Genomic DNA, 21,794 nt, shown 5'->3' on the forward strand with positions numbered 1-21,794 from the left:
AGAGCCCGTTCACGGTCTTTCATACTTTGAGAGGGGGGACTTTAACTGTATATGTGTGTGGGCATCAGCTGTGCTGCGCACCCACTGCCACACATGCACACTTACCGCCATACACCTGCCATCAGCTCTCACACTTACACTCACCACATACCCACCACTACACACATGCATTTGCCATGCTGTCACCACACACACACCACCGCCATTCACTCACCCTCACCACACATATATGTTGCTGCTGCAGCATACATGCACTGTGTGTGCACTGCTGTCAGTGCCTCATATGGATAGCTCCTCCTTCCTCTCAGTGATGACTGAAACTAGGACCAAGTGTGCCAAATGGTGAAATAGTAGAATAATGTATGTCAACCAAGGACTGTGAAAATTGCTCAGTATGCAGAACTGATGCAGATTACAGTTTGCAGAATTTCATTTGCCCAAATGTACAACTGTTTGAACACAACCATTGCTCCAGGTAAGGACACATGACTGTGCCAGATTATCCATGCTTCTGTTGGAAAAAACCATAATAGCAAAACAAGTGGGACTCTTTCACCAATAGTTTTAAGAGCTGCTGTCCACAAAAAAGGCACAATCAGGGAGATCTCTTTCTCTCTCCTCCTCACTTTCCTAAACAAATATGGGTTACCACCAAGGATGTACTGTTTGTATCATGGCATGCTGCTATTTATGTGTTGTGTTTTCTTGATAGAGCAGAGCAGGGAAAATGCTCTTGGATATTCACGCTGATTTAGAGAAAGGAGAAGGCCATATCCTCTCTGACGTCTTTCTTTTGTTTCTTAGATCATATATGTGAAAATTTTAAACCTATCTAAAAACTATAAATCCAGTAAAAGGTGCTAAACACCTCTGACAGAGAAGTCTCCTCTAATGTATCAAACTACAACTTCCACAATTCCTTTGGAGAAATAAGTAGGTGGTAGCAATTTATTATTAGGCTTCCTATGGATGTCTTGCGGAGTATCAAAACTGCTGCACTAGACAGGTCCTTCATCTCACCTAGCATAGTTTTTCAATATTATAAACCGATGTAAAAGTGATATTAATCCTAGAATTGATTTAGCCTTATTGTCAAGGCACAGTTTCCACAACACAAGAATGTTCTTTTGAGCATCTCGTCTAGTTGGGGAGTGGATAAGAAACTGATTTTCTGTCATGACACCTCAATTGATCAGACTGCATCATATGGGAAACCCATGCTTGAATCTCTCAGCATCCTTTCCTACATTAATGAGCACTAAGAGTATAACCTCTAGCTACATAGTCTGTGAGCTACCCAAGCTGCAACCAGAGGTTCAAGTATGGCTGTTGTCTAGGGACTTTGGATTGCCAAATGACTGGTGGAGCTGGTTCAGGTTGGATGATCAACTCTTTACAAGCCTCCTTCCTTAGGGAGCGCTAGGCTCAGGTAAAATGGCTACACACTCACACACACACACCATCTAAGTATATAGTACCCAAGCTGGCCAAGTTATTTTGGCACATAAAGTAGAACATTCACAATTACGTCTTACTATCCATGCCAATAAAATAACAAATTATTTGATAAACAATTGGTTGTCTTTCTATTGCATCCAAACTTTACTACTATTGAATACAAACTCTATTACTCCTTTCCACCTAAAGCCAAGGATGCCATTTTGGTCCTGAACCGGTGCCTGTTATCAGTGATGGGTGGATGAGGGCCAACAAGCTGAAATTAATTCCAGACAGAACAGAGGCCCTCCTTGTCAGTCGGAAGGCAGAACAAGGTGTGGAGTTTCAGTGGACAGGGTCCGACTGCCCCTAAAGGCACAGGTTCGCAGTCTAGGGGTGCTTCTGGACTCATCGCTGACCTTGGAGCCCCAGGTGTCGGCAGTGGCCAGGAATGCTTTCGCACAATTAAAACTTGTGTGCCAGTTGCTTGAGATGCCAAACTTAGCCATGGTAGTCCACACTATAGTTACATCCTGACTGGACTACTGCAACGCTCTCTGCATGGGCTGCCATTGAAGATAGTTTGGAAGCTTCAACTGGTTCAAAGATCAGCAGCCAGATTGCTAACTGGAGCATCATACAGGGAGTGGAGACAACATCCATGTGGAGGCAGCTCCACTGGCTGTTGGTCTGCTTCCGGGATAAATACAAAGCTCTGATTATTACCTACAAAGCCCTTAATGGTTCGGTCCCAGACTATCTGGGAACCCGCATCCCTGTCTATAAACCTATCTCACCAGTGCAGTCATCGGAGGGGGCCTTCCTCTCGGTCCCACCCTCGTCCCAAGTGTAGTGCCTTCTCTGTGGTTGCTCCTTTTCCCTGGAACTCTCTCCCCATCGAAGTTAAAACAGCCCCCTCCATCCCCTCTTCAAAAAAACACCTAAAAACTCATATATGCTCCGTAGTTTATAGAGAGCTTGATGAGTAATTAAAAACCCCTCCTTCCCTACCAATGTCTTGTTAGGGGTTTACACATTCGCAGAGCCACTTTTATATTTATGTTTTATATTCCTAGATTTTGTATTCAAACAATACTTACTGCTATTGCACTTTATGAGGCCTGATCGTTTATCCTCCCCATAGAGTCTATTTTAAATATGTGTTCTGTAACCATTATTTATTTGTTATTTTATTGCGCTGTTTTTCATGATTGTGTATGGCACTGAATATTTGCCTTTGTATTTGGAAGCTGCCCTGAGTCTCTTTGGGGAGAGAGGGCATGTTAGAAATAAACTTTTATTATTATTCCTTGAGGAATCCATTCACTTCACTCTGAGAAAAGATCCAGCCATCTCACCATCCCTCCAACAGCATTAACTAAATAGACACTTTTGTACAACATCTTGAAGGTATTTCAAGAACTTCACATGATTCAAGAGTCCAATGGCATAACCTTATAGCAGTGGTTCTCAACCTGTGGGTCCCCATATATTTTAGCCTTCAACTCCCAGAAATCCTAACAGCTGGTAAACTGGCTGGGATTTCTGGGAGTTGTAGGCCAAAACATCTGGGGACCCACAGGTTGAGAATCACTGCCTTATAGGGTAGGTCAAGATTATTTTCCCCGCATCACAACCAGGGGAGATGGGTGACTTCGTACCTAAGATGTCAAAGTGACCTTGTTAATGTTGCTTTAACTAGTTCTAATCAGTCCCTTATTCCCCATCATTTTTACTAGTGAATAATGCATAATGTTTCTCATTAGTAATAAGTTGCTGGCATGCTATTTTGACATTTCTTTTAAAATAGCAATATGAAATATCTCCTTCAATCTGTTACTGATTGATGATGATGATAAATGGAAGCTCTTACGTGTCACCCACAGAACAATAACATGCCACTCAGGTTTGCAGAACAAATATGCAGGAACTTTACTGATTCCAAGAGATAAAAAAAACAGTAGTATTTACAATGGTCCCTCTGATCCCTTACAGAAGTCCACAATCATAAACAGTCCTTTTTCAGTCTACAAATCTGCTTCAGAGAAGAATACAGTCCTGGTTCTTCACCTTTCTTTTTCAGCAGCAAACAGGCCTCAAAATAGCAGGGCCTCTCTGAGTACACAGCTCTCTTCACTAGCAGTACTCAGTCAGCACTGAAAAAACTTTTCCAAGCTGGTTCTGCAGCAGCAGAACAGAAACAGTATCAAAACAATTCCCAGGTCTTTGCAGGCTCAGACAGTTGGCTTCATGCACTTCATTTTCCAGTTAACACACACAGCACAGTGCCTTTGCAAACCATGACACAATCTACCCAGTAAATCCCAGTGTACATGTGCACACCCACATACGCACATATGCTTGTTACTTATTACACTAAAATGGCTAACGTCTACCTTAATGTTTCAAAATAATATTGTTAGCCACTGTCAATATCTCTTCCAATGGACTGACTTCCCAGGTGGAAGGAACATACATTTTCTCACCAGAATCATAACGGAGAGACAAACACTTTGCCTGGAGCTGTGCTGCCCCAGCAGTATCCCAATACTTTCCTTCTTGCCAAGGCTCCCAAGGGTTCAGCCTCAGCACCTTTTTTCCCCAGTGCCAGGAACTCTGTCCTGGAACGTGAGCAATGACACGAAGGAGGCTCAGAATATATTCCCTCACCATCGTGTCTTTGGCAGCCTCCCCATCCCTCGTGAATGGGGAGAATAGATCCCAGATGAGAGGATGCTATTTCCAGACAGTCCACAGCAGGGGTCCCCAAACTAAGGCCCGGGGGCCGGATGCGGCCCTCCAAGGCCATTTACCTGGCCCCCGCCCTCAGTTTTAGACTTGGGCTCACCCAAAGTCTGAAATGACTTGAAGGCACAACAACAACAATCCTACTTGATTGTCTAATTGGCCAGAAGCAGGTCCACACTTCCCACTGCAATCCTGATAAGTTGACAGTATGTTGGTTAAAATTATTTTTATTTTTAAATATTGTATTGTTCTTTCATTTACTAATATTGTAAATGAAATATTGTAAATGAATGATATAGTAATAATATAATATATTGTGTGTACATATAATATTGATAATAATATTATAATGTAATACAATATAATATTTATTTATTTATTATAGTATTTCTACCCCACCCTTCTCACCCAATAGGGGACTCAGGGCAGCTAATAATAATAATACAATATAATAATATCGTATAATATGATAATATTAATTATATATTATATATTAAATGTAATATTACTAATAATATTATGGTATAATGGTATAGTACAATATAGTATTACATAATGCTAATATTGTGCTATGCTAATAATATAATATATTGTATGTACATACAACTTGTAAGCCGCTCTGAGTCCCCTTCGGGGTGAGAGAGGGTGGGGTATAAATGTAGTTAGTAAATAAATAAATAAATAATTGTTGCTGGGTTCTGTTTTTTTGTTTTTGTTTTCTTTGCACTACAAATAAGACATGTGCAGTGAGCATAGGAATTGGTTCATTTTTTTTTCAAATGATAATTCGCCCGTCAACAATCTGAGGGACCATGAATCGGCCCTCCACTTAAAAAGTTTGAGGACCCCTGGTCCACAGCCTCGCTATATCTTTGTATAGAGAGGAGATTATTTCTACTTTGGCCTGGCTGACTCATCTTTGTATGGCAGATGCAAGACAAATGTATAATCTTACGGCGTCACCAAAGGCACATCGCAAAATTGCATCAACTGCCTCAAAGATCCAGAGATGCAACTAGAGAGCAGTACAGTCTCAAGTCTACATGAGACTGCATCTGCTGTGGCAATGCATTGATATGGCAACAAAAACTCAATGGGAGCCCCTCCATCATCACATCTATTTCTCTGGGCCACTCTATACAATTCTGACTAGATGACAACTTACTGCCAAGTGGCTTTTGGAATTTTTGGAATTTAGTTCTCCCTCCACACCCTTCTAAATCCTGAATCATAATGCAGTTTGAGGTTGTAGGCCACATGCTGAGAACTGAGGAATGAGCAGCGATGGAGTGAGGATATCAAAGACAATTCTATGTTCCTTATTTTCATCTGTGGCCTGTACATCTCATACTCTGTTTGTTCTCCTCCAGAAAAGACCGACTTCGCCATGTCTATGGAGAAGATTCACGCTCGTGAGATCCTCGACTCTCGTGGGAATCCCACTGTTGAGGTGGATTTGTACACAGGAAAAGGTATGCACTGATGTGGGAGAGAGAAGGGAAGCAGCAGTGGGTGCTTCACCTTTGCCCATTGCAGCACACTTGCAAATTAGCTCTGTCTAAAGCAACGGTTCCCAACCTGTGGTCCGTGGACCACCAGTGGTCTCCTAGAAATAAAATATGGTCTGCAGCCTCACCGTTACTACACCATTGCGATAACTCTCTTATAGTCTCGAGGCAACAGGGATGTCGGGAGGGGAGAGGCTGACTAACCATGAAAGGTGCGACAACAAGCCTCCTGACTGCTGCTTCTCCCCCTCCTTCCTCCCCCTGAATGGAGCCATTCCATATGACACCTGGAAGCGGGGGGTACCTTGTTGTCTTCATTTTTAGGTCTGTTCCTGGGGTCATTTGGGGTGCTGATTCAGAAAATTGCATTGGATAGACCACATCAGCTCTAGTTTCTGATAAAGAACATATGCCATCCAGTATTCGCCCTCTGCTCGACCACAGAAAACCATATTTAATAATCTAGAGTTGAATTTAAACTTGACCAAAAACCTACAGTAGAGTCTCACTTATCCAACATAAACGGGCCGGCAGAATGTTGGATAAGCGAATATGTTGGATAATAAGGAGGGATTAAGGAAAAACCTATTAAACATCAAATTAGGATATGATTTTACAAATTAAGCGCCAAAACATCATGTTTTGCTCTTCCGCTCCCGGGATTTGAACCTGGGAGCTTTTGGTCTGCAAGTTCAGCAGCTCAGCGCTTTAACATACTGTGCCACCAGGGGTACAAACCTATAAACAGGAAATCTCATGGATTTCAAAAAGAGATTTCTGTGTATTCTTCATGGTATATACATTTATATGTTTAAAGAAGTCTCCATAAGAAAATTGATTACATTTAATTTGTGTAAAGCCTGGGCTATGTTTTTAGTTATGTATAGCAATCATAAAACTATAGCATCGGAAATGGCTCCTTTGGACCATTAGGTCCAACTTCTTCAGCTCAATGCACGATCCCCAGCTAGATCCTCCCAACAGGGAGCTGTCCAACTTTTTAAAAAAAAGATATTTGGAGAAAAAGATCTCACTGCTTCTCCAGACAATTAGTTCCTTTGCCAAACCACACTCAAGCCCCACTGTAAACATTAAGATGTGAAAAGATAATGAGATTTCTGTGTATTCTTCATGGTATATACATTTATATGTTTAAAGAAGTCTCCATAAGAAAATTGATTACATTTAATTTGTGTAAAGCCTGGGCTATGTTTTTAGTTATGTATAGCAATCATAAAACTATAGCATCGGAAATGGCTCCTTTGGACCATTAGGTCCAACTTCTTCAGCTCAATGCACGATCCCCAGCTAGATCCTCCCAACAGGGAGCTGTCCAACTTTTTAAAAAAAAGATATTTGGAGAAAAAGATCTCACTGCTTCTCCAGACAATTAGTTCCTTTGCCAAACCACACTCAAGCCCCACTGTAAACATTAAGATGTGAAAAGATAATGAAATGTAATGATCAGATCAAGATAGGAAGGAATCGTGCCCTTCCCATTAAGCGCAGGCAAAAACAAAACAACGGCAACAATAGAGGTTTGATATGCTTAATGCTGTTTGAACTAAACATTAATAACTAAATAAACTGCCACAAAAACAGTAAGCCAGTGCCAAGTACTGGTCAATTCTGCCATTGTTCTTTGCTCACTGGCCGCAACATTGAAATGCGGAAACCAGTCTAGCATTTATTTGTGAACATAGAAATGCTGGACCACTCTAACAACCACCACATCAGACTTCACAAAGAAGTCGTTGAAATCCACAAGCGTGTGGACTATTTCAATAGAAAGGAGGAAACCATGAAAATGAACAAAATCTGACTGCCAGTGTTAAAAAAATTCCAAAATCAGGACAGTAAATAAAGAGCAACATACAGAAAACAGGGGAATTCCAGATATGAAACAATCAGAGCCAGTTAACACCTCTCAACAAAGGATTCCCTCAGGCAGGAAGCAGCCAGGCTTTGAATCTGCAAGGCCATTAAATGCTTATCAGGGTGAACAATTGCAACATTCACACTTATCTCAAACAGACAAGAGTTCTTTCTCCCACCCTGGACTTTCCATCTATATACATAAAAGGGTAATGAAATTTCGGCCTAGGACAAAACAACAAAACTACACATTCCAGAAACACTAAACTTGGCAGCACAACCCCTCATCCATGCCTCTACGTTCATACAACAAAAAGAAAAGAAATATAAAGTCCTAATTAGAGGGAGAGGAATAATTGTTTTTATCCAATTGCTGCCAGTTAGAACGTTAAGCTCCACCCACTTGGTCTCCTAGCAACCCACTCAGCCCAGGGCCACTTCAATCAGGCCTCTCCCACTCTGCCTATAAAATACAGATTATCTGATTTCAACTGTATTATATGGCAGTGTAGAATCAAGATGAGCACCAACCCCCAGAGTCAGACACGACTGAACTTAATGTCAGGGGAAAACCTTTACCCTTTACCTTAACTAGCACCAATTCCTCAATACTTTATTTCCCATACCACCATACTTCGCCACAGCAACGTGTGGCCGGGCACAGCTAGTAGATATATAAACTTACTTCCATAGTTTTCCAATATTCCTTACAACCTCTAAGGATGTCTGCCATAGATGTGGGTGAAACGTCAGGAGAGAATGCTTCTGGAACATGGCCATACAGCCCGGAAAACTCACAGCAACCCAGTCTATTTCTTATGGAGCAACTGAGAAGAAAATACCAGCAGCATTATAAATCCATCTATCAAATCCATCTGATATGCTTACTATTTTTTTAAAAAAACTAATGAATAATCAGGGGAGACCTCTGTGCTGACTTTTGCTGTGACATTTCATTCCTTCTCCTCTTTTTCAGGGATGTTCCGGGCAGCGGTGCCCAGTGGAGCCTCCACTGGGATTTATGAGGCCCTGGAGCTGCGTGACAACGATAAATCCCGATTCCTTGGGAAAGGTAGGAGTGTTTCCCTCAGTTAACAAGTGATGATGCTACATAGCTCAGGGTGGAGGTGTTTTGTGCATGCACATGTGCATCCTATGGCCTGCTTTTGGATTGGCAATGCCAGCCAGTGAAATCCCCTGGCCCCAGTCTCAAACTCAAGTGGCAGGGAAGAGCTGGTGCTCCCAGGCATCCTTCTTTTTTTTCCTATTGCTTTCTTTCTTCCTTTGGGTGACAGTCTCTGCTCTTTTTCCTTTCTGTAGGGGTGCTGCAGGCGGTGGAGCACATCAACAACACTATTGCTCCTGCTCTCCTGAGCTCTGTAAGGATCCTACTTTATTCTTTGTTTTCCATAGGCTCCCTGTATCTTTCCTCCTCTGTGCCTTCTTTTCATCCTGCTCAGGAGTAGCACCTCTGTGTCTGCGCTTATGCATACAATACACAGGCGCATGCATACATTATCAAAAGGAGGAGGAATGTCTTTTCCAATGTAAGCCAGAGCTCGGTTGCTGTGAGTTTTCTGGGCTGTATGGCCATGTTCTGGAAGCATTCTCTCCTGATATTTCACCCACATCTATGGCAGGCTTCCTCAGAGGTTGTAAGGTATGTTGGAAACTAGGCAAGTGGGGTTTATAACAATTCTAGTTTGTGGTGTTTCTCATGAAAAAATAAATATTCACAAAAAGAAATTTTGGATTCCTGGGATACCTAGGGGAAAAGGAAATCTTCATCACAAGACTTTCTTGGTATAAAATGTTCTTCGAACTACCATTCAGATGCTTTTTAACAAGTTGTATTTTTCAGCATAGTTTCACCACCACCAAAAAACACATTAACCTCTGTCTTTACAAAAACTATTTGCATTATTCAGTGCGTGGTATCCATAGCACCCTGATCCAGGGTAGGAGAAAGAACTCTTGTCTGTTGGAGGCAAGTGTGAATGTTGTAATTGCCCAGCTTGATTAGCATTAAATAGCCTTGCAGCTTCAAAACCTGGGTGCTTCCTGCCTGGGAGAATCTTTTGTTAGTACCAGAAACAGAGAAACAGAGTCATAGAATCATAGAATGATAGAGCTGGAAGAGACCTCATGGGCCATACAGTCCAACCCCCTGCCAAGAAGCAGGAAAGTGACATTTAAAGCACCCAAAAAGAAGAGTGCAAAAATAATATATGAACCCCACCTCCTCCAAGGTGAACTGAACCACCTAAACTGGGCTCTACAGGTCAATGGAGACTCTACCACAGACATCAGAAGAGCTGTACGGCCAAGAAGAAGCCATGGGAGTAAAGACAAAGATCCACCCAGAGGAAAAGTGAAGGAACCACTGACCACATAGAGAAGCTGATGAAGAAACACAAGCTACAAACTATCTACAGACCCACTAAGAAAATCCAACAAATGCTACCTTCAGAGAAGAACAAAAGGTATCCTCTCACCTCTGCAGGAGTCTACCGTACACCATGCAGCTGTGGACAAGTCTACATAGGGACCACCAAATGCAGCGTTGTCTAAACACGAACCAAGGAACATGAAAGGCACTGCAGACTAACTCAACCAGAGAAGTCAGCCATAACAGAGCACTAGAGGAACCAACCTGGACACAGCAGATTATTTGAGAACACAGAAAGGCAGGATCACTCTGACAACTACTATGTCAGACTACACAGAGAAGCCATTGAAATCCACAAGCATGTGGACAATTTCAGCGGAAAGGAGAAAAGCATGAAAATGAACAAAATCTGACTACCAGTATTTAAAAACTCTAAAATCAGGACAGTAAATAAAGAACAACATTCTGAAAACAGGGGAATTCCAGATAAGAAACAATTAGGGCCAGTTAAACCTCTCAACTAAGGATTACCCCAGGCTGGAAGCAGCCAGGCTTTGAAGTTGCAAGGCTATTCAATGCTAAACAAGCTGGCCAATTGCAACATTCACACTTGCCTCCAACAGATAAGAGTTCTTTCTCCCACACTGAACATTCCACAGATATATAAACCCCACTTGCCTAGTTTCCAACAGACCTCAAAACCTCTGATGATGTCTGCCATAGATGCAGGCAAAACATCAGGAGAGAATGCTTCTGGAACATGGCCATACAGCCTGGAAAACTCACAGCAACCCAGTGATTCCGGCCATGAAACCTTTTGACAACATGTTAAGTCAGAGCTGAGAATAGAGGGCAGAGGGCAGTGTAATAAAGTGGAAATGCAAAAACCAGAGCAAGCAAAGGAGATTTGTGGCAATTTCTGTCCAGACCATGATGTTGTTTTGCCTAAGTGTCCTCCCTTGAAATTGTGTTTCTTTCTGCAGGGCCTGTCGGTGGAGGAGCAGGAGAAGATAGACAACTTCATGCTGGAGCTGGATGGGACAGAGAATAAATGTAATCCCTTTCCTCTCATAAGAACATAGAAACGCCTTGGGGTGGGAGAGACAGAAAGGGTTTGGTTGCCAGAGAGTCTCTAAGGCCCTTTCTACACTGCTATATAATCGAGATTATAAAAGTAAATAATCCACATTATCTTCTTTGAACTGGATTATATGAGTACACTGCAATATAATTCAGTTCAAAGCAGATAATCTGGATTGTATATGGCAATGTAGAAGGGACTGTAGACTCATGCCAGGGATATGCAAGGAATGCAATAAGAAGAGATGCCACAGGGCAAATAAAAATAAAATGACTGGAAGTTAGCTTTAGGGGTTAGAATAAGCTTCTTATGGTTTGCTCTGCTATCACACAATGTGATCTTTACAGCTAACTTTGGAGCCAATGCTATCCTGGGTGTTTCCCTGGCTGTCTGCAAAGCGGCGGCTGCAGAGAAGGAGGTCCCTCTGTACCGACACATTGCTGACCTCGCTGGAAATTCGGATTTGATCCTGCCAGTACCGGTAAGAACCTTCTCATTCCTAACTTCAGAAAGAGAACAGAAGGGACGTATAGGGATAATAGAGAAAGTCCTTTCCCTCAGTACCGAAATCTTTTGTACACACATAGACTAATTTTATATCCATGTTACAAATCCAAACCAAATTCAACCCTGCTGTCAATCACAAAAACAAACATGGCATTTTCGTTCTGCAGGCCAAATCTGATTTGTCGAGTCATATTTATGTGGCCCTCCAGATGTTGGACTACAACTCCTGTATTCCTCATCATTAGACATCATGATCGGAGCAGATGAGAGTTGGGATGCAGTAACATCTGGAAGGCTGCTTTGAATTTAGATACAAGGCATGTGCATATGATGTCTGACATCAAGATGTCCTTGCATCTTTCCCTAACCTCAGTGCCACAAGTGCTATTGGGTTGCAATTCCCATTGTCCCCAGTCCATTTTAAAAAAGCATGACCTTTTAGAGATCATAACCTTTTAGAAACCCCTGGTGGCACAGCGTGTTAAAGTGCTAAGCTGCTGAACTTGTGGACCGAAAGGTTGCAGGTTCGAATGCGGGGAACGGAGTGAGCACCTGCTGTTAGTCCCAGCTTCTGCCAAACTAGTAGTTCGAAAACATGCAAATGTGAGTAGATAAATAGGTACCGCTCCGGCAGAAAGGTAACAGGGCTCATGACAGCCGCATGACCTGGAGGTGTCTATGGACAATGCCGGCTCTTCAGCTTAGAAATGGAAATGAGCACCAACCCCCAGAGTCAGACACAACTGGACTTAATGTCAGGGGAAAACCTTTACCTTTCCCTTAACCGAACCTTTTAGAAAATGGCATTGATAGCCTTTTTGAGAAGAGCCAAAAACCCATTAGAGTAGAATCTTCTCAAGTGGTATACAAGGCAATTGGCTTCAGTTGTTAGACTGAATAACTTGTTGTCTCTGAACTGTTAGGAAACAGAGAATATGTCAATGCATAAAAATAGCTGTTCTTCAGAAGTTTTTTTCAGTACCCAAAAATATATCTACTCTCTCATAAAACAACTTGTTTTATATTATGCACTCAAGAAACGAAATAAAATAGACTTTGGTAAAAATAACATATTTGGTTTACTCACAACCTTCATGTGTTCAGCATACACAGGTACACAACTTATCAGTCAATTATAGGTATGTTTGAGATAATTTCTGTGTGCTATCCGGTCACAACATCTCTTTAGATAAACAGCAGGCAAGTGTTTGCAAGTCTGCAATTTCAGCAGTCCCAAAGTTGAAAGAAGTCTGATGGAGTCTAAGGTCTGTGCTCGACATGGTCTGCAGCCCCTTCCACAACTTCTCATAAAAAACATAGAGCAGGGAAAGATGTATCCAGGGCTTTATTGTTCACTTCTTGCTTCTTGTCTTGCTGGACTCCTCCAGGCCTTCAATGTGATCAACGGGGGCTCCCATGCTGGGAACAAGCTGGCTATGCAGGAGTTTATGATCTTGCCAGTTGGCGCAGAGAGTTTCCGGGATGCCATGCGCATTGGTGCTGAGGTCTATCACAATCTCAAGAGCGTCATCAAGGACAAGTATGGAAAAGATGCCACCAATGTGGGAGACGAAGGAGGTTTTGCCCCGAACATCCTGGAGAACAGTGAAGGTGAATAAAAAATGGATAATCGCTTGCTTTCATGTCCAGAACACTCCCATTCCCACCCTATATACTTTTCCAGCAAAAAGTAACATTTTTTGGTAGAGCATTCCCACATTATCAAATATGAGGACTGTAGTCTTCTCTGTTTGGTTTAAGTTTTTCCCCATTCATAGGCTGCTGTATGTATGTATGTACAGTAGAGTCACACTTATCCAACATAAACGGGCCGGCAGAACGTTGGATAAGTGAATATGTTGGATAATAAGGAGAGATTAAGGAAAAGACTATTAAACATCAAATTAGGTTATGATTTTACAAATTAAGCATCAAAACATCACGTTATACAACAAATTTGTCAGAAAAAGTAGTTCAATATGCAGTAATGCTATGTAGTAATTACTGTATTTACGAATTTAGCACCAAAATATCACGATGTATTGAAAACATTGACTACAAAAATGCGTTGGATAATCCAGAACGTTGGATAAGCAAGTGTTGGATAAGTGAGACTCCACTGTATGTGTGTGCATATATGTGTATGTGCATAGATAGATAGATAGATAGATAGATAGATAGATAGATAGATAGATAGATAGACAGACAGACACACACACACACACACACATATAGAGCCCCCGGTGGTGCAGCAGATTAAACCACTGAGCTGCTGAACTTGCTGACTAAAAGGTCGATGGTTCAAATCCGGGGAGCAGGAAAGGTAAACGGTGCTCCATGCAGCCATACTGGCCACATGACGTTGGAGGTGTCTATGGACAACACCAGCTCTTCGACTTAGAAATGGAGATGAGCACCAACCCCTAGAGTTGGACGCGACTAGACTTAATGTCAAGGGTAAACCTTTACCTTTTATACATACATACATACATACATACATATATATATATATATATATATATATATATATATACACACATACATACATACATAAGCTTGCAGATCTGAAAAAATGTTGGTGTTTCCCTGATAATCTCTCACACATTTGTTTGGTCTATGCCAGTGGTTCTCAACCCAGGTGTTTTGGCCTGCAACTCCCAGAAATCCCATCCAGTTTACCAGCTGTCAGGAATTCTGGGAGTTGAAGACCAAAACATCTGGGGCCCCACAGGTTGAGAACCACTGGTCTATGCTATAAGGTCTTTCTATAGAGACAGAACAGCCTGTGATGATAACAGACTAAAGAATAAGCAAACAAACGTAAAAGATACAAAAAGGATGAAACACAAAGATGAACCAAATCGGAGCTTGCTGAATGATGGGATTGGACTTTTCTCTTTCGCTGAAGGTTATTCCACGTTGTGGGTACTGTCACCAAATCAGGCTTCTTTTACCCTTCCTTATTCCTTACTGGGACTCTCCATTCAAAAGATACTTCTGATGTCTAGAGGACATTTTTGTTCTTAAGATGCCTTTTCTCTCCCATAGCATTGGAACTTCTGAAGGAAGCCATTGAGAAAGCGGGCTACACTGACAAGATTGTGATCGGCATGGATGTTGCTGCATCAGAATTCTACAGAGATGGCAAATACGACTTGGACTTCAAATCCCCTGACGACCCCAGCCGCTACATCTCTGCCGATGAGCTGGGTGACCTGTACCAGAGCTTTGTTCGTGACTATCCAGGTGAGCCAACTGGATCCAAAACCTCATCAGTAGAGCAGATCATCCTAGAATTTCTGCCCTTCATGTCCTGGAAGCTGTTCCAGTGTCTGTGTAGCAAACCCGTCATCTTCCTCCCTCCTTCCCTTCCTCTCTTTTCAGTGGTATCAATTGAGGATCCTTTTGATCAAGATGACTGGGAGGCCTGGTCCAAGTTCACAGCAAATGTAGGGATTCAGATAGTAGGGGATGACCTGACAGTCACCAACCCTAAGCGCATTGAGCGAGCTGTTGAAGAGAAGGCCTGCAACTGCCTCCTGCTTAAGGTCAACCAGATTGGATCAGTCACTGAAGCCATTCAGGCGTAAGCTAAATCCAAATCTCCCTCATTTCCCAAGAGCTACAACTTAGTCCTCTAGGAACCATACCCATTATATTTGTTTTATCTCCCCATAGCTGTAAATTGGCCCAGGAGAATGGATGGGGTGTGATGGTGAGTCACCGATCAGGGGAGACTGAAGACACCTTCATTGCTGACCTGGTGGTTGGACTCTGCACTGGGCAGGTAGGTTCTGCCTGGGAAGAAATCATGTCTACTACCTCCTCTTAGGAAAAATCAAACCTAGGCTCTCTAACACCATACATTAGAGCAGCATTTCTCAACCTGGGGGTCGCAAGGGGGGTTTCAGAGGAGTCACAAAAGACCATCAGAAAACACATATTTCTGATGGTCTTAGAAACCCAAATCCCTCCAGTATTTTCTGTTGATCATGGGAATTCTGTGTAGGAAGTTTAGCCCAATTTTATTATTGGTGGGATTTAAGGGGCTCTTTGATTATAGGTGAACTAAATCCCAGCAACTACAGCTCTCAAATATCAAGGTCTATTTTCCTCAAACTCCACCAATGTTCACATTTGGACATATTGAGTATTCGTGCCAAGTTTGGTCCAGATCCATCATTGTTTGGAGTCCACAGTGCTCTCTGGATGTAGGTGAACTACAACTCCAAAACTCAAGGTCAATGCCCACCGAACCCTTCCAGTATTTCCTGTTGGCCATGGGAGTTCTGTGTGCCAAGTTTGGTTCAATTCCATCATTGGTGGCATTCAGAAAGCTCTTTTATTGTAGGTGAATATAAATCCCAGCAACTACAACTCCCAAATGACAAAATCCACTCCAACCCCACCAGTATTCAAATTTGGGCATATCAGGTATTGGTGCCAAATTTGATCCAGTGAATGAAATTTCATCCTGCATATCAAATATTTACATTACTATTCATAACAGTAGCAAAATTACAGGTATGAAGTAGCAATGAAAATAATTTTATGGCTGAGGGTCACCACAACATGAGGAACTGTATTAAGGGTTCACAGCCTTAGGAAGGTTGAGAACCACTGCGTTAGAGGATGGCCATACTGCCTTGAACATCTCTACCTTATCCAATTTTGAGAGCTATGCAAGGTAAGGCTGGGTTAGTTGGTTAACATGAAGACCCCCAGTGAATATTAGGGATCTCCAGGTAGCACTAGGAAAGAAACCTACCTGAAACCCTGCCAGGTAGAGTTGACAGTACTGGACTGGAGGAACCAAGGATTTCACTAGGTTGGAGGCATTTTCTGGGTTTCTATGTGTTAGAATTTTCTGTTAGGGAAAACTCCCAAAAATACAGCAGAGCATCCAAAAACACAAATAGGATACTTTATAGTTGAGCATTCAGCTCACTGCAGCAGAGAATGGAAAACAATTTAGAGCTTAGGAGGTAAAGATCCAGAGTTCAATCTTTAAGATTACAGGTTTATTTACATTAAAATAATAACTACATTTCTTAATTGTAAATAACTGAGTCTGAGCTTCTATCTAACTCCATCTCTCTAGGGTTCAAAAGAGATGGGAAAATCTCCAAGCTCACATCTCTCCTGACACACAAGCAGAGAGAGATCTCAATACACACAGCACACAGTGTGGGGTTGAATTCCAGTTCTATGTTCTTACAAAAATTGTGTGTGCTTCCATACAAAATTGAATTTACATGGTCTTTTACAGATAAAGACTGGGGCACCATGCAGGTCTGAACGACTTGCAAAATATAATCAGCTAATGAGGTAAGAATTGCAACAGGATTTAAAAAGTATTAAAAATATAATTTTTGGTATTCCATTCTCACTGAGCCAGTTCAAGGGATATTCTGCTTCTGGAGGTGTCTTGGCACTAAGTACCCTTGTGTGTTTTTGGGAAGGTCAGGGGAGATCTAATTGCCTCGGGACACAATTGAAGGACTATCTGACATATGATGGAAATGGGATACAGATTAGAATTTCTTTTATCATGGATCATGCAATGCAACTTGAAATTCTGAGCCATATCCTCAGTTGGTACATTGCATCACCCTATCTACATCAACAGACATCAATGAGTTTCACCTTCCAAGACATAAGTTTTCCAAAGCCATCAGTAAAAGGATGTTTTCTGCCCATACACTTGAATCACTGGAGTGGACACATTTTAGAGTCTTTCTCAGATTCCAAGCAAAGCACTCAAGAAAGCCCTATGACTTTTTGCTTACAGCATTAAAATGGCATATAACTAACATAAAAATATATAAACATTTTGCTAGATCAGTATCACTCGATGCAGACATACATTCCACTGAAATAATGCTTAGCAAAGTATTTCACTTACATTGACTTACATACTTTATTTCCTAACCTCACCCCCACTGCAAACAGAGATGTGAGAGCATGCTTGCTTGTTTAAGGCCAATGAAGGATTTCTTGGTAGAGTCATAATTTGAACTGGGCTCTTCTAATAGAATAGAATAATTTTATTGTCATTGTACACTGTACAACAAAATTAAATGCTTTCCCCAGCACACATCACAAGAACACTCCAACCACCACCACACAGCCCCCAATGCCACATCAATGTGAGACCATGGAGTTCAATATAATTACAATTCTAGGATAAAATCAATCTGTCTCTGTCTATACTGTCTGCCAGATAGTAATAGGTCAAAAAAAGAAAATGCCAGGTGAGATAATAATAATAATAATAATAATAATAATAATAATAATAATACACTATATTTATATTCCGCCCTTCTCGCCAGGGGACTCAGAGCAGATTACAGGATTTACATACATAATAAGCAAACATTCAATGCTTTTACAATCACATGAGACACACAAACACAAACAAATATTAAATAAATATTAAGCATTAAAAACATTTAAAACCAATTACAATTATTGTGGACACTCATCAATTGAATAGTACATTTCGCTAAGCGCAGTCATCAGTGATAAACATGAGCCAGAGAGGAAATTAAGAGAAGTCTCCACCAAATAAATAAATAAATAAAAATAAAATCTGGAAACAAAACAAAAACAAAAGTCTCCACTAAAGCTCAGGAGGAACAGAGTAGAAAGTTGAGCGTCGTCAGAGAAGTCAGCAGCCCCAATCCAAGCCAAGGCCGGTTTCAGTACTAAGTTGGTGAAGAGGGCCCAGCAGAGACTATACTACCTGAAACTTCTAAGGAACCAACAGCTGAATGAAAAACTGCTGGTGACTTTCTACTGCTGTGCTATAGAAAGTGTCCTAACCTACTGTATCTGCGCATGGTTTGGTAACTGCACAGTGGCAGATCGGAAGACACTCCAAAGGGTCACCATATCTGCACTGAGAATCATTGGTTGTCCTCTCCCCTCTTTGAAAGAACTTTATACGTCATATAAGAAAGCTCAGAACATTCTTTAAGGACCCATCTCAAAGTTATTTCAAGTCACAGACACCTTATAGGACAACAGTACTGTGGAATATGAACATTTCATATTAAAGTTCAGTTATGGATAGGATGTAGTTTCTCTCTGTGTTAAGTACATAGGGTATCATTCTTTATCAATAGCCCATAGTCTTTAATTGTACTCACTGAAGTCCATAAGCATACATGCATCCATTGACGTCTCTAAACAGCTTTCATTGAAGACCAAACACATACAGTAGAGTCTCACTTATCCAAGCCTTGCTTATCCAAGCCTCTGGATAATCCAAGCCATTTTTGTAGTCAATGTTTTCAATATATCGTGATATTTTGGTGCTAAATTCGTAAATACAGTAATTACAACATAACATTACTGCGTATTGAACTACTTTTTCTGTCAAATGTGTTGTATAACATGATGTTTTGGTGCTTAATTTGTAAAATCATAACCTAATTTGATGTTTAATAGGCTTTTCCTTAATCCCTCCTTATTATCCAAGTTATTCGCTTATCCAAGCTTCTGCCGGCCCGTTTAGCTTAGATAAGTGAGACTCTACTGTACTTCTCCATTCAAATCCAAAATCACACTGAATACAAAATGGAGTCCTGAGTCTGAACATGCTTGGTACAATCATATGTCTATTACCCCGCCCACACCAAAGAGGTACAATCAAACTGGCAAATAAACATACACATAGAATATAGATTAGCAAATATATGTAGTGAGAGGCTTGGGAGGTTGCTATTTCTAACAGACAATAAATCCATAATCCTGGGTCAGATTGAATATGACAATCCAAGATCTGTAAATTTAGACACCAGCCTATGTGGGAGGATTGTGTTAAATGCGGAACTAAAGCATCCTTACATAGTTCCCCCGTCATTCCAAGTGGGTCAGACATGGATCTGGCATTGGCAGTTAGGTTTATCCTTGCTATTTAGAGGATGTCAACATACACTGTGCCCCATATGTGATTAGAATCTGTGATGTGAGCTCCATCAACTTTATCTATTTCTGTCTTCCATAGGATTGAGGAGGAGCTTGGCGATGAAGCCCGTTTTGCTGGGCACAACTTCCGCAACCCAAGTGTCCTATAAACACTGCCCTCTCCGCATTCTAGCTTGCCTGCTGACCCCCTGTGCACAGACTCTGGCAGAGTGCCCCTTAGGCCGTGCCCTCCATTTTTGCTGCTCCTCGCTTCCCTGCTCCCACGCAGCTACCAGATCTCTGCTCCTCAGCCTCCCCCACTGGAATTACCTAAGATATGTTGAGAATGGCGCTTCCCTCTACCCTCCACGGTTGCAGCGCTACAAGCCAGCTTTTGCGTGTGTTGTGCAGTCTCTGCTCTCTGGGCTTGCTTCAGTCATCAATGTATCCAAGTGTAAAATGGCATGAACACACTTGCCGGGGGAGGGGGCTCATACCTGGGGACTGAAGGGCTGTCTTTAGATCAGAATGACAGTTGTGTTTGCATATTGATGCAGGACTGTGTGTTTCTGTGTTGTTGTCACTTGAAAAAGGTTAGGTGCTATGGTTTGCCCTTGGTTACGAGTTTGTGTTTAACTCTACGTGCCGTATTCTGTCCATAGCTGGTTGCTTTTTGTGTGTACATCTGTGCGCGTGTTGCGTGCACAAGAGCGTGCACTTGTGTGTGTCCAGGTATGGGTGTCCTTGCCTGTCCCTGCTCAGTTTCAATTATTTTCAGAATCAAGTATAGTGTGATGTGTGTGTGTGCATTGTAGTATCTGAGTCTGAGGTTAAGGTGCATTTGATCTGAAAGTTGCATCGCGTTGCTTTGTGTTTTTCTTAAACACAAGTGCAAAGTGTGCTGTTACAGGCACACTGGGTCACTGGGCTATGCTTTGTGGGTTGTTGTGGGTCAGCACATTTGTGGGCATGTTGTTGGAGTCAGCAGCCTGCTCAGACCCCTTTGCCTCCCATTGCCCTCTGGATGTTTGGCCACCTGCCACTCTCCTCCTCATCGCCCCCTCATCTCTCACATCACATCTGCTTTGACCTCCAGATGTTTCACCCTCAATTCAGCAACAGTGACAAGTAATAGGAAAAAAAATCAGCTCCCAAAACAATCTACCAACAGACAAACCCTCAATTAAATTTTGATTCTCACCTGAGCTTCTAGTCTCCGTCTGAATATCTCTCCAGATTTTTGTTTTCGGTGGGAAGGTATGTTTTGAAGTGGTACGTCCAGAACATTTTGGCAGCATGGCCACTAAACGTTTGAATTCTGGGAATTTTATTTCAAACTGGAGTTTCTATGTCCTGGGGTGGAACCTACTGATTCCTGATTGGTGGTGTGGGTTTACTGTCAAAAATTCTGATGTTGTTATCTGAGACCTATTTTTCTCCACTACCAAGCACTACCAAGAAGAAAGTCCATATCTCTGTGCTGCACAGTTATCAGCCTTCACACTGAAGGGGGCAAATTGTGTGGTTGTCCCCCCAAAGCACTCCTCCAGTAGTTGAATTGTATTCCCCGTTAGGATTTTGTGTGTTAAGGGGAAAATTCCAAAAATACAGCAGAGCATCCAAAAATATGCAAAAGCATGATATTATAGTTGAGCATTCAGCTCACAGCAAGCAGAGCGTGAAGTGCCATGTGGCTGTAAAAGAATTTTCAGCTTAGGAGGCAAACATGCAGACTTCTATCTTTTAAGATTACAAAAGCTTTATTTACATTAAAATAATAACTACATTTCTTAATAGTAAAGAACTGGGTCCTAGCTACTCTAACTTTATCTCTTCTGACACACAAGCAGAGAGAGAGATCTCAATACATACAGTACACATGATGATGTAAAAGTAGACATTTGAAGACAAAAGGCAGGCTCCTGCAAAGTATCCATTCTACATAACCAATTACAATGAGAGCAGAAACAGAAAGGAGAGAAGAAATATACATTCTGTCATTCAGGAGTTGGGGTGAAGGGATTTCCCTCAGCCTATTCTAAAGCTTGGCCCCTGGTGGCACAGTGTGTTAAAGTGCTGAGCTGCTGAACTTGCGGACCAAAAGGTCCCAGGTTCAAATCCCGGGAGTGGAATGAGCGCCCGCTGTTAGCCCCAGTTCCTGCCAACCTAGCAGTTCGAAAACATGCAAATGTGAGTAGATCAATAGGTACCGCTCCAGCGGGAAAGTAACGGCGCTCCATGCAGTCATGCTGGCCACATGACCTTGGAGATGTCTATGGACAACACCGACTCTTCGGCCTAGAAATGGAGATGAGCACCAACCCTCAGAGTCGGTCAC

The 21,794-nt window shown here is 41.9% G+C and overlaps 1 protein-coding gene across 1 annotated transcript in view; it reads left to right on the forward strand.

Annotated features, from left to right (window-relative positions):
* The window catches only part of eno2 (enolase 2), a 23,381-nt gene extending 2,720 nt beyond the window's left edge, over positions 1-20,661 (forward strand). The window contains exons 2-12 of the mRNA XM_003227108.4: positions 5,556-5,657; positions 8,545-8,640; positions 8,889-8,947; positions 10,941-11,010; positions 11,386-11,519; positions 12,934-13,156; positions 14,594-14,791; positions 14,930-15,131; positions 15,224-15,332; positions 16,815-16,873; positions 19,557-20,661. Coding sequence (XP_003227156.1) covers positions 5,573-5,657; positions 8,545-8,640; positions 8,889-8,947; positions 10,941-11,010; positions 11,386-11,519; positions 12,934-13,156; positions 14,594-14,791; positions 14,930-15,131; positions 15,224-15,332; positions 16,815-16,873; positions 19,557-19,626 — 1,305 coding nt within the window. The 5' untranslated portion in view covers positions 5,556-5,572 and the 3' untranslated portion in view covers positions 19,627-20,661. The remainder of the gene's footprint in view (positions 1-5,555; positions 5,658-8,544; positions 8,641-8,888; positions 8,948-10,940; positions 11,011-11,385; positions 11,520-12,933; positions 13,157-14,593; positions 14,792-14,929; positions 15,132-15,223; positions 15,333-16,814; positions 16,874-19,556) is intronic.
* The last annotated feature ends 1,133 nt before the right edge of the window (positions 20,662-21,794 follow it).

The sequence above is a fragment of the Anolis carolinensis genome, chromosome 2 (assembly GCF_035594765.1).
Source record: "Anolis carolinensis isolate JA03-04 chromosome 2, rAnoCar3.1.pri, whole genome shotgun sequence".
Lineage (NCBI taxonomy): Eukaryota > Metazoa > Chordata > Lepidosauria > Squamata > Dactyloidae > Anolis > Anolis carolinensis.